The sequence below is a fragment of the Salminus brasiliensis genome, chromosome 9 (genome assembly GCF_030463535.1).
Source record: "Salminus brasiliensis chromosome 9, fSalBra1.hap2, whole genome shotgun sequence".
NCBI classification, from domain to species: domain Eukaryota; kingdom Metazoa; phylum Chordata; class Actinopteri; order Characiformes; family Bryconidae; genus Salminus; species Salminus brasiliensis.
The window spans coordinates 26,211,693-26,225,696 of NC_132886.1; the positions used below are offsets into that span (position 1 = coordinate 26,211,693).

The 14,004-nt window shown below is 40.7% G+C and overlaps 1 protein-coding gene across 2 annotated transcripts; it reads right to left on the minus strand.

Annotated features, from left to right (window-relative positions):
• Window positions 1–310: 310 nt before the first annotated feature.
• Window positions 311–13,959, minus strand: nsun6 (NOP2/Sun RNA methyltransferase 6). Of its 2 annotated transcripts, none has more exons than XM_072688048.1 (12): window positions 13,890–13,959; window positions 12,073–12,181; window positions 11,617–11,772; window positions 8,707–8,801; window positions 7,022–7,128; window positions 6,713–6,866; window positions 5,713–5,794; window positions 5,502–5,621; window positions 4,066–4,213; window positions 3,585–3,733; window positions 3,208–3,333; window positions 311–1,380 (listed from the first exon to the last, which is right to left on the minus strand). In XM_072688048.1, exons 2-12 carry the CDS (start codon window positions 12,160–12,162, stop codon window positions 1,204–1,206), a joined length of 1,404 nt encoding a protein of 467 aa, XP_072544149.1. In that variant the 5' UTR covers window positions 12,163–12,181; window positions 13,890–13,959; the 3' UTR covers window positions 311–1,203. The 2 variants fall into 2 exon arrangements, with proteins under 2 accessions (XP_072544149.1, XP_072544148.1); XM_072688047.1 differs by having other exon boundaries at window positions 8,707–8,804.
• Window positions 13,960–14,004: the final 45 nt, after the last annotated feature.

The window sequence follows — 14,004 nt, forward strand, 5'->3', positions numbered from 1 at the left end:
AGCCAATAAAGGCTTTTCTATTAATTATTGAGAAGGGTATGAATAATTTTGGACATGCCACTTTTTGTTCAAATGTGTATAAAAGCTGAGAAATACTTTTTCCCACATTGATGCCTCTTGTACATCATCGTGTTATCTCCTGAGAGATGCCTGTGTCATTTCCAGGCAAAAATATAATTTCTGGTTAAATAAAAGTAAATTTAAGTCAAACTTTGACAGGGGTATGAATACTTTCAGGCATGACTGTATATATACACACATATATATACATATATATATACATATACATACACACACACACACATCCACAGGATTTTTTTTTAATTTATATTCATGAGATTTGAACACAATGTAAAGACAAACACTAAAAAACTATTTTTTCCTTTATTTAGATTTCTTATTTCTCATAAAAGCAACAAATTCAGCACAGGCTGATTTTCAGCATAATGAACTGGGTAGTTCCAACTCCAAACTCTTCCATGGTATGGGTGCTTAAAATGTTCCATTTATCTAAAGGTATCATATCAACCAGTTCTGTACAGTAATAGCTGAGCCTGTGTGTCCACCAGGGTTCTTTAATAGCCAAGCTTGTTCATTTTCACATATCCATACACTTCCCATTCTTTGCAACACAAAAAGTGCTTCTCTATGACTTTCACATCATTTCACACTAATATATGACCAAGCTAACCAGCCCAGAACACGATTATGGCATTTGGAGGCGTATGAATTTGATCTATTACAGAAAATAAGAAAATACTGACTCAGCTAGAGTCAATACAGTCAAGCATGTATATCCATCACACAGATGAGTAATTATTGATAACTGTTTGTAATTGTCTCAGTGTGTGTGTGTGTGAGAGAGAGAGTGTTTGTGTTGATTGTGTTGTCTTGTTCTCATTGCCTGCACGCTGCTTCCTGCTCACAGTCCAATGGGCACACAAACTTCACCGTCACCATAGCAGCTGTGTCGTCACTGTTGTCATGGCAACAGAAGCAGACGTGCACATGGCACCTCCTTCACTTTTTCTCGTTCTGTTTTTCCTCCCATTCATGCCATCCATTCACGCTCGCTCTTCATCCCGAACCCCTCCCTCTCCTTGCGCCTCTCTCCAGGTGCTCTTTCTGATTTCCTGGCTTGTAGTCACAAACCTGTGTGTGTGTGTGTTGAGGGAAACCAAGCGTGTGTGTGTTGAACATACGTTATCTCTTGCTGAATTTCGCTATGAAGAAGCCGATGGTGTCTGCGCTGGCCTCCTCTGGGGAGTGTCCATCGCCGGCTCCGCCCCATGCCAGTTCTGGGCGGAACCTTTGCAGCAGCCGCCGTTGGTCATGTGACAAAGCAGTTCCAAGCATGCCTTGGGAACCTAGATGAGGCTCCTGGAGGACAGAAGAGACAGATCTAGCTCAAATCCTGGATATGTAGAACACAGTGTTCCTCTTTTCTGCACCAGAGTAACATCATTACAGCTAATGATCACAAGCTTAACACGCTAAATCAGGCGACGTGCACTCTCTATTTCACACTACAGCTTTTGCTCACTCTCCCCTTTTTCACAGCAGTGGGCTTCATGACTGTAATCTCAAAACACAGAACTGACCACCGCTACCTTTTTTTTTGCTCAAACCCAGAGAGAAAGACTTAGCATGGATGCTTTTAGATCATTCATGTTTTTCTCGAGAATAATAATAATAATAATAATAATAATAATAATAATAATAATCGTCCGTACAACATGAATCACAAGGTCACAGTTAAACCAGTTAAAAGCACACTCACGCCAACAAACAAGTGTGTCAATCCAGGGTTTAACCATTACCAGAAACTTACCCAAACTCTTCTCCTTTACCCAATGACAGAGTAAACATACACTATGTGTCCAAATATTTGTGGACACCCCTCCTAATAAATGCTACTTTAAGTCTCACCCATTATTGACACAGATGTACAAATGCACACACACATAAAGCTTGTCCAGTTCCAGTAGAGAAGTATTTCCAATAGAACAGGACTCTCTGGAGCAGATGAACCTACTGGCACCATGTCTAATGCCAGATGAGGGCTAGAGGGGTATAGCGCCACCCAGCGTTCATATATAACAATATATGAACAGGTGTCCCAATACTATTGTCCATTTAGCGTATGTGTATACTATATTTAACAAATAGATTCCTTATTCTATTTTTTAAATTGTATTTTAATACTAAAACTTTACTGTAGTAATAAAATGTAATGTAATGATCTTTAAAATATACAAAAATAAAATATAACAAGTTGGATAAATATATATTAAATATAAATAATAAATAAATAAATAAATAAATGTAGTTACAGTACATTTGGGAACAGTATTATACAATAAACCTCATTCTACAGTAGAATATTGTAATGAATTTTATAGTAATTTACTGTTTAATTAAATCACAGTTGTAACCCTACAGTAAAATACTAGGAACCACAGCTGCCAGTATTATATGCCAGTGTTATAGCATACCTACTTGATTTTCACTCTACATGCTGTTTTGTCTCTGATTGGTCCTCATACTGTTCTAGACTGTTCTCTTCCAGTCAGACTGTCCTACGGTGACGGAAAACATTTCAAACAGTCCTGAAAATCTCTCAAAAAAACTCAAAAACCACTCCAAAAGGCTTGCATGATCATGCAGGAGCCGCCAGCAGCTCATAAAGATTGGTTCTCAAATTCCTGAGAAGCCACATAATGGCCAATACACAGTTAAATACGAGATCCAAGGCACATTTTCTAACAAGGATTTTCTCGCTGTGTAGTTTCAAACAGTAGATATTCAGTTCTCAGTCTCTAACACAAACCCAAGACACAGAAACTTAAAATCGAATTAACAGAGATTTTAACAGTGATGTTAAAAAAACCTTCAATTGCAGACACCTAAAACAGTTACAATGTGGATGGGAAGCTATGCTTTAAAAATATCCGCACTCCTGTGGACAGATCCTGAGGTCACAGATGGCGTCAGTATGCTAGCAGGGACTTTCCTTTTAGCTTCTCTTGGTTTGCTGAACTCTGCTATATGCTCATGCAACTGAGATATGGTATATGTAACCTGTAATGACACTTGGGATGAACAATGATTTCAAATTGTCATAGAAATCTTTAAAATGGTAAAAGCCTTATAGAGAGTGTCGGCGGTGGGTCAGTGGGCTCTTTGTGTGTGTACTTATACTCTTACCTGTGCTTCCAGGGTTAAACATGGAAATGTTTTCAAGGCCCAGGCCACCTGTTCTTCATTCTCAGCTATTGTCACCGTACAGGTACTGTACACTAACACACCTCCCTTCTTCAAAAGACGCACAGCCTAGAACATATACAAACACCCCCACACACACACACACGTATTCTCATGAACAGACAATAGATTCACTGAATGTAAAAAACTCTCCTTATTACACTACATATCATATCCCTATTACAAATGCAGTCTACTATGCAGTCATTTTGAGGGTGCAGACTTGCCACAACACAAGTGAACAAATGGCTCCATCTACTGGCAATGGATGCATATCAAATAACAGAGTAACTGTCTTAGCATCTGTGCGAGAGTCCTACCGTGCTGAAAAGTTTTCTCTGTAGAGGCGAGTATGAACACACTTCTTTGAGACTCCAGTTGATAGCCATATTGGGTCTCTGTCCCAAACCGCTGCAGGGAGCGTCTAACAATATCCTGTCGAAACTCTCTTCTTGGAACGGAGGAACGTCTGCAAACACGACCAACATGATACAGCACTGATACAATTGGCCCCATTTTTGCAATTCAAAATCTTGGCAAGGTGACGTGTTCTGTTCATAACCACGGTTCTCACTGCAGTGCCTGCCCCAGAAATGCTGTGTCAAATAATAATTATAGCTCTATGTAGTAAACTTCAGTCAAAGGGTTGTTTTTCTATGCGTCACTACTTGCCGTTACCAACCAAACAAGCTGCTGAGCTTTAGAGCAGACACACCATGTTTGATCATGACAGCTCCTGACTGAATGTTTAAAGCTGCTTCTGTAAATTCCGCCGTGCTGTGGTGAAGGTGCAAATGTTACCTGGTTCAGACTGGTGGGCTGGGTCGGAGCTCACAGCCTGTATGCTGTTGTAACAGTATGCTTTAATGCAGTCCAACTGCAGAAGCTGGGCATTCTGAATGACCTTCTCCACTTTGGATTTGATCTTCTCCAGAGCCACCACTACTCCCTGTCAGGAAGACACAGTGCAGGGTAATGCAGCAATCTGGTAGGTAAAAGAGAATAGCACTACTGTCCAAGAAGCCCCCCCCCCCCCCCCCCCATCAGACTGTTTCCCAATGTTCTCAGACTGTGCTAGAAAGTCCTCCAATCACACTTTTCTAGAATGTTATCATCCAATCAGACTGTTTACACTTCATTTTCCGGAGTGTCCAAAAATGGTTCTCCTCCAGTGAGACTGTCCTAGAACTTTCTCTTCCAATCAGACTGTCCTAAAACGTTCTCCTCCAATCAGACTGTCCTAGAACTTTCTCCTCCAATCAGACTGTCCTAGAACTTTCTGTTCCAATCAGACTGTCCTAGAACTTTATCTTCCAATCAGACTGTCCTAGAACTTTCTCTTCCACTTAGACTGTTCTAAAATGTTATGCTCCTAATCAGATTTTACTGGAACTCTCTTCTCCGAACAGTCCTAGACAATCAGACTGTCCTAGAACGTTATTTTTCCAGAGAGTCCAAAACATTTTCTTCTCCAATCACACTGTCCTAGAATGTCATCCCCTAATCCCACGGCTCTAGAATGTTCTCAGCCAATCGGACTATTATTGAGCATTCTAGAACAGTGTGATTGGAGGAGAATGTTATCCTCCAATCAGATCGTCCAAGAATGTTCTCCTCCAATCAGGCTGTCCTAAAATGTTATCCTCCTAATCAGATTGTCCAAGAATCCTCAAATCAGGCCTCCAACATTATGTCATTTTACACCAGTCTGTTTTTCAGATATACCAGTCTGAGCTCCTCATCATGGATGTTTCATCAGTTGGAAGGATGAGTAAAATATAAAGGTCGAAACACATAGCAGAACCATGTAGATTACCTGAAGCTATGTCAGTGCTTCACAACCTATTTACAACCTTCTAAGATAAATAAAGAACTTTCTTTGGGTTTTAAAGATATGGTTAGAACTACAGTCCATGAGGCTGATCCCTGATCAGCACTAGAGCACCATGGTATGGACAATCACAGTGGTCAGATTAGTGGACACTGTGACTGCAATATATTAGAACAATGAATCAATGGTGAATCATTAATGTGACTGTTAAAGAGTGACCTGCATGACCTGCACGACCTGCACAACAGTGACAAAAATAACTGACTTTCATTGGATTACTTTAAAAGCTGATTCATCAAAATGCCCACATCAGCACTTATCTGGATTGTTATTGGTCAAGACATTCACAGCATAAGTGTCCCTTTCCTGACTAAGCTGGTAAAGTGGTAAGTACACACACACCCACCTGATTCCCCATCAGAGCTGCTATGTGTGTGGTTTTCCCTCCAGGAGCTGCACACATGTCCAAAATCCTTTCACCAGGGCGAGGCCCCAAAACATGCCCCACCACTACTGATGGCAGATTCTGTGCACACACACCCACACACACCTCACATCAGCTTGAATATTTATTTTATTGGAGGTTAGCATTGAAATGTCTAAAGTTAAAGTAATACCTGCAGAAACAACTCATTTGGCAGTACCCCATCAAAGGAAGGGCTTTGGTAGAGGGCGTCCACCATTCTAACAGCCACACCTCTGAAAAACAAGACAGAGGAACTAATATAGATGGTAAAAAAAGACACAAGATAGAGCTCAAATCTAATTCCTGCCTCCTTGATTCATCTCAGAATTGGAGGTTTCCAGAGTGAGGATACAGAGTGAATCCTATAGGAATCCTTAGTGGTTCAATATCTCCGCCTCCCTTAATGGGTTCTACTGACTCTTAACAGGATATAAAAGTGATGAGAGTCTAGGACATCTGGAAGGAACTTCTGGCATTTTCAGAGGAAGCAGCATTTTTAGATTCTGGTCCATGTTGACATGTTTGTATCAAACAATTTCTGTATATTTCTAGGGTCACTGTCATGCTGCCAATCCCCTGTACTACCACATCCCAACAGTGTTCTACTGGATTTTGATCTCGTGACTGGGAAGGCCAACATGGTGGCCATGGTGCATCATCATGCTGGTAGTAGCCGTCAGAAGATGGGTAAATTATGGCCATGAAGGGATGCTCGTGTACAGCAACAGTTCTCAAAGTGTGCTAAGAAAACATTGCCCACATTATTACACCACTTCCACCAGCCTGGCCTGTTGACATGAGGCAGACTGGGTCTAAGGATTCATGCTGTTAGTTTCAAAGTCTTACCCTACTATCTGTGTGCCTCAGCAGAAATTGAGATTCATCAGGCTGGGCTACGTTACTCCAATTTTGATTAGCCTTTTGATGTTCACTGCAGCCTCAGCTTTATGCTCTTGGCTGACATGTGAAATCTGACTCTGCTGCTGTAGCCTAGCTGCCTCAAAGTTCAAAGTGTTGTGCTTTCTAAGATGCTTTTCTGCTCACCACAGTTGTAATTATCTGAGTTACTGTATCCTTTCTGTCAGCTTCAACCAGTCTGACAATTCTCTGCTTCCCTCTCCTATCAACAAGGCAATGTTAATTCAGTTTACCTTATCGGTCCCTCTGCACAAAATATACTGGAGCGGTCCATCATGCAGACTCCATTACCCAGAAACACCTTCTTCCCCTGGAACTCTTTAGCTCCTCGTGTGCACCTGCCCTCCACATCAGAGAACACTGAGACTGCATCACCTTCCTTCATAACTAACGGACAGAGACACAGGCACACATTTTCAGAGAGGTTTGTTAATCCTATCTCTATTAGGTATCTCATTGTATCTCGTATGGTCTGAAAACACATAGTCTAGCTTGCTGCGTAATTAGCATGCATGTGTGTGTGTGTCTGTGTGTGCTCTTACACTTTGGTGCACTGAGAACGCCAGGAGCGAAGACATGAGCACCTCTCAACACAGCACTCCCACACTGAGCACCAACGATCACTTCAGCATTTAACACACCCACATCCCTGCAGAGAAGACGTACAGAGGTTATACAGTGAGGTCCAAATGTCTGAGACTACTGGATTACATGGGTCAATAATCAACATACAGCACATGTTATATTTGGTTAAATGTCCTTTAGCATGGTAGCCATCAGCAAGTTTCTGGCAGAATTCTGCTTGGATATCGGACCACTCTTCTCTGCAGAATTGCTAGAGCTCAGTTCAATTTGTTAGTTTTCTGGCACAGGCCCAACATTTAGGCACTGGCTACATATTTGTGGTAGGATTAAGTCTAGGACTTTGGGAAGGGCATTCCAAAAGCTTAATGTTAGCCTGCTTTATCCATTCCACAAGCACCCCTGAAGTGTGTTTGGGGTCATTGTCCTTTTGGATCGTCTAGTTGTGTTCAAAGTTTCAATCATCTAGCCGATGGTTTGAGGTCATGCTGAAGAATTCTGAGCTAGTCCCCCTTCTTTATAATTCCATCCACTGAGATTCAAGTACAAAACAGACACAGGGCATGCAGAGCTAACACCACCATGTTTAACCTTATGGGGTCTAAGGACATTCTCTCGGTTTAGAACAATCTCAGCCCTTTCTACAATGAGACCCCATGTGACCCAGAGTACTGAGTGAAGAGGTACTCTGACATGCTTCAAATTTCTTGTCAAAGACCTTTACTCATTGTTTTGGTGCTTGAAATGACTTTACCAGAGTCTTAGCTTCACACGGCTCCAGCAATTACAGGTGAGAGGCAGATGACGGACATACGAATCCACTAAATAGACACGGCGAGAGGCAGGAGGTGACTTTCTGAGTGTCTGTTGGTCAGTGTCAGCAAAACATAGACGACTGCACGAATCCAGCAATTACAGACGAGAGGCAGATGACAGACACCCAAATCCACCAGTAAAGAGGTGGTGAGAGGCAGAAGAGAAGGTTCTCTGCCCGTCTTCATAACCTCGTAGCTCCAGATGTAAATCATGTATGATCTTGCAATTAGATGCAATAGAAAGAGCAGACTCTACATATTCAAGAAATGTGTAAACCGTATTTCTGTGCTGGATCACAGCAAATATATTAATAGAAATATTGAGAGATGCATAGTTGATGCATCATATTTTTAGGGATCACCATACAGAATATACAGAAATTATGCATTTCTGCTTTTATATAAGGCATTTTGGATGTTAAATGTATTTTATACTGAAATATTTGATTTAGAATTCACACAGGGTACACAGGGAGTTGCTCGAGGTAGGTTATGCAGTGTCTGTGGGTTGAGCCTTAGCTCTGCTATTCTCATGGTCTTAAATAACCATGTGGGAAGCCAACTGCAGACTGCGGATGAAACCAGAGGAATGTTTTTGCAGTGTGTGTGTGTGTGTGTGTGTGTTTGTGAGCCTAAGGGAGTGTGTAAAAAGACAAAGATAAAGACATGTAAAGAGAGAATGACAGCTGCATGAAGATAACAAGTGAGAGTGATGGACAGAGTTCGAAGATTAGAGTTGAATCTATGGAGCAGTCCGATTAACATTTGGACAGAATTGGACAGAATGGAGAGCTTCTTGTGTCGCCGATTAGACAGAATTCCGATCATACCTAGGGCCGCTGACCGGAAGCAGCAGCACATCTGGAAGCAGTGGGTGATGAAGGATGAGAGTAGGAACACTGTCGCCATGACGACCGCCCACTTGCTGCTGGAAGACCAGAAGAAAACGTCAGAGGTCATAAGGTTCACTCCACTGTTTACATGTACAATGTGGTATAATAAGGCGAGGTGGTCTCGTATCAAGTTAAGGTGCAAAATGAGACACTGTGTGATAATCAGAGAAAGTGCATAGAAACTTTAGAGCCTGAAACTGAAGAAATACCAGGGAAAAAAAACTGAACAGAAGTTTTGGGAACACTACAAAGTGTTTCAAGTACACTGGAGCAACACTAAAGTAGCTTGCAAAACTATAAACACCAAGTGGCCCAGCCAAGACCCTGGTATATAGTCCATCTCCTGTGGAGTGAACTGAGGAGGGAGCTTAAACGGTTTCATAAGAGCAAACGAACAAATAGACTGTTATTAATACTGTATGTTTAGCCAATGTTGGTTTAACATTAGTCTGGCTAAGACTAGTGTAGTTTGATTATTATAGTGTGACTAATTGTGATTATTATAGTGTGACTAAGCTGCGTCTTAGCTGAGTAAGTTGAGGCCAACTGAGGCACGCAATCCAGGCCGACATGAGTCAGACCTCGAGAAGATCTGATAGGTGTCGCCGCACAGTAGAATAGTGTACCGCCGCTCTGTTTAAGGGCCTGATGGTCTTTTGCAGACAAATGGGGGTTCTGATTCTCATATCTAACACTATCTAATATCTGGCCAGTTCTCAATGACATTATATTAGTTTGACTAAGACAGAGTAGTTTCATTATTACAGTGGGCCTAGGCTGCATCTTATGCCGGCCTTACACCAACTGCCATTTTAAGCGTTTTCACTGTTGCAGTCCAATTTCCAATGTTGGAATAATATCACACAAGTCTAGCTAGAGTTGCAGCGCGCTCCAGTCATTTCGATCTTTGGTGTAAGGTTTGGTAGCTGTCTTAACTCAGTCCATCTTGACATTCTCATGAAATCAGCCATGTTTAATATTATCACACATTTTTAGTCTTGGCTCATGCAAATTGTTTCTTCCCAACAAACTACTGCACATAAGGGCAGCTGTGACCAAAGCTGCTTCTGTTTCTGGTCCACTCTTCAACAGTTCTTGTAAATTTCTACCAGGAGCATGATGGCAATCTAGTTGCAGTCTAGCAAATAGTGATTCTCAGTCTTACCAGAATCATGTGAGTAATGACAGTTTTCTATGGATTTGAGAGAATGTCAGACTTTAATCTTTTGAACGTTTTTTTGCAGTCTTTTCAAAGTCTTCTAATCTATGGTTGGCGTAAGTTGAGCTAGGACCAGTATTCAAGGTCCATAACTCAGAACGTTAACAAAACTTTAACATTTTGTAACATTTTTCAGTAGTAACAAATGTGCGATGGCAGCTTTGCAACCTGTTCAACCTGCCTCAAGAGCTGCCGTTTCAGTTCTACACAGCTATTATAAAGTCTATCATTACCAGCCTGGTGCAGCTCAGCACCTCCAGAAACAGGAAGCGTGCAGAGAAAATTGCTGCTGACCCATCGTCCCCTGGTCATCACCTGTTTTAGCTCCTTCCCTCAGGCAGGCGCCTCAGCCAAATGAGGATTAAAACACCCACACTGCAGAAAACCTCTCTCACGGCATCACACTCATGAACAACTGCTGCATATAGTATTCCTATATTTAACCAGCCACACTTATTTTCACTGAGCTCCTGTACCCACCTTGGCTTGCTTTTCATGAACTCCTGCACCCTTTTTTGTTCAAACATACCTTTCTACCTCCAAAACATTCTACTATGACTTAATCAGTCAACAGGATTCGTTTCCAAAATGCATGTTAATTTGACAAACATCTGATGCTGAATTTTATAGCAACAGAGCAAAAAAGGTTTTCTTTCTACTGACTCTTCCAAGAAGGTAATATTTGTGCAGGTATCACTGCACAGTAGAACAGTGCACTACTTCTCCAGAGTCCACTATAATCATCCTGAGAGTGTAACAGCCTTTGTTTTTCTATCAATCCTATGAGCAATTCTTCCTGAAGGTTTTCTCAGTCTTCCAGACCTTAATTTGATCACTTCTTAATTACATGATGAACTGAGCTATCTAATTGGCCTCAGTTCAGTACCCTGATAAAAGTTATCTCAGTGGTCAGATCTCTTTTGCATAGAGCTTCTTTCCTTTTTTTTTCTCTGTAAAATTGTCTATAACAAATGTAATACACTAATCCTGCTCGGACTGTTGAAAACAATGTTTTGTATTTTTGGAGAGCTGTTCATCATCTACTTTAAATTTTACTTCACAATCCTTTTGATGGTACACTGACTTACAATAGGGAGAATGGCATGACTGTCACCATCCAGGTCTGGAAAGCTGCTACTATGTAACTACGGTGGAATGTTCACATGACTGTGCAATGCTGTGTAACCTAATCATATTTGTATAAAATACTGTAATATTACTCTACCTTTACAGTTAGCATGGTTTCTTAACATCCATTTGTCAACTAATGCATATGTACAGACTTTAATGGGGGGGGGGGGGGGGGGGGTTAAAGTGTGTAAAAATGAATTACTCTGTAGAAGAAGCCCAGTAGCACAAAATAACACATACATCTCCTTTCATTTTTAATAGTAACAGAATATTTGCCATGGGGTGCTGAAACTTTTGCATGCCACTGTAGATACTGTTAAATACAGTTCAGTTTTGCCAGCTGCATATTATTAGCTGAGTCAGAACTAACACTATCCCTCCAGAGCAAGATGGGTGACTCCTATCTGTGAAACTACCTGCACAGACAGAACCTTTCCTTATGACTAAACCAAACCATCACTATAGAAGCGCAAGCAGACAAACATACACACACCCACCTGTGTGAGGTGTTGCTCCAGCCTTTTCTCAATGTCCTGTAGGCTATAGATGTGTGTGCTGGCTCTCAGGGAGGTGTGTGAGGGTGGGTGAGACAGACAGGAGAGCAAAGACTCAAAGACTCGCTCAGCTTCATCCTTCCCCAGCTCAGCCAGCAGCTATACAGAGGGACAGCGAGTGTGTGTGTGGGGGAGAAACAGCCAACACCCTTCATTAAAGCATTATATGAGTAAAGTGTGTACATATTAATGGGACAGAACATACAGATTGCATTGATTGAAACAGAGAGAAAGAGGGAGAGGGAGAAAGGAAGACAAACAGAAAGATAGTCCATTGACATTCATCTGAATCAGGGATGCTGGTCCCACAGATATAGGAAACTTCAGCATGTGGCAAATATTACAGTTACATATAAAAGACCAGCATAACAGGTTCTGTTACCTGACTGAACGCCTTACCTCTTTGTTTGTGTATACACTGTGGAGATATTCCTGCACTTCAGGCCTTAAAGCAATCTGAGGGAAAACGTTTCTGCTCGTCAAAGACATCTCGGACACTGGAACATGCCTGGAAAGACAAAATTAAGCTGTGAGCAGAGTTACTTACACAGTCCTTAAAGGGTTGTAAAAGTTAATTCACTACTCTGATAAACAATCTGCAATTCCTGTCACTTTAGCAATAGCTGATAGATCATGAGCTGACCTGAAACAGCATGAATCTAATTAAATTATTCATCGCCACCTTAAAAATTAATCTAATACTCTCACAAAGATGATTTTTCAAGGGGGTTAAATCTGACAGTTGTTCTTTTGCAGTCTCCTTACAATTACATTGTAGCTTCATGGTCAATGGACCAAAAGAAATGATCCAAAATTACACTGACTTCTATTAAAGGTAATAAGCTTTTTTCCCTCCAAGTAAAGATGCCATTTTGGAGATACAAAAAACAAATATGTGCCTGGCTAAATAGTTCTTCTGTATGATGGAGAACGTCTTGTGTATAGTTCTGCAAATAAAATTACTAATTAAATTAATTTAATACTGTACTGTACCACACACAATGCACTGTGTTCAGAAGCTGCAGATTTCTCCCTTCTGGCCATAAGCAGCCTGAAGGAGGTCTTATATATGGTCTTCAAACCTTTACAGAAGCTCCTACTGACGACTTCAGAGCTCGTACAGATTGGCAAGATTACAGGTCAGGTTTTTGGTTGGAAACAACATGAACAGCTTAGGAAAGTCTTTTTTTCTTTTTTTTTTCTTAAGCAGAATAACTGTTTTGACCACTTTCTCATCTTTCTATTTTGCCAATAAACACTGCATACCTAATATACTGTATTCTGTATAATTAGACTGTAAAATAAATACTCCACACATACTTTATTTTTTTTTTTACAGATTTCTCTTTATATCACAGCTGTCCAATGAAAACCACGTATCTCCATTTTTGAACCCTGTACCTGCTCTGTTCACTGTGTCAATAATTCAGGATGAATGGACCAACAGAAATTCTGTAAGTGATTACTCTCATTTTATATTGACGTTCATTCAATGTTAAAAAACATTTTTGTCTTCTCCTGTAAAGTCACAGTTTTGGAAATGTTTTTCTTTGGATGGCAAAAGAGAGAGAGAGAGAGTGAGAGAGAGAGACATACTTATCTATTAATATTTACACATTTGAACATACTTATCTATCTATTTCTCTATATGTGTGCAGTGACCAATATTTGTTATATTGTCCAATATAACCACAGAAATATATTTATATTCCTTTCATATTTATTGCACATATTTGCACTTCTGGTAGAAGCTATCTGCACTACGTTGCCTCTTTCTATTTATTAATGACCGTTAGAAGATTTTTTTTTTTTTCCAAAAAAAAAGCATCACTAAATTTAGTGTAGATGTCATTACAAAGGATTATTATAGCCTGCAGAAAACGTAATTTATATATATATATTAATAATATAAATATTAATTTCGCAATAGCAGTTCTTTATTGACACGCCCCCAACTCGGGAAGTCGAAGCTCCTCGACGAATCCGAGTTTCCCCACGAGTGAATACGACTTCGTGGAGGCGTGTTTAACCATCATCTCGCTCAATAAACACATAAATCTAAACACCCAGCCTTACAGACAGCGTTACAAGACACCTCACACTGGCACTGCATTTACTAACCTCACAGACTCGCCACAAACAAAATAACAAACATTAAGATCGCTAGTGAACAACAGCTCAACTCGCTACTTATCCAGACATTTTCACAAACTTACTACTCCTTTCCTTCAGGTTATGAAGCGAGGTGTAGATACTCTCCAGACTCCCCACACCAGCACGCCTGCATGCTTCCACACAGCAGCATCCTCATACGTCATCGCTGGGTGTATT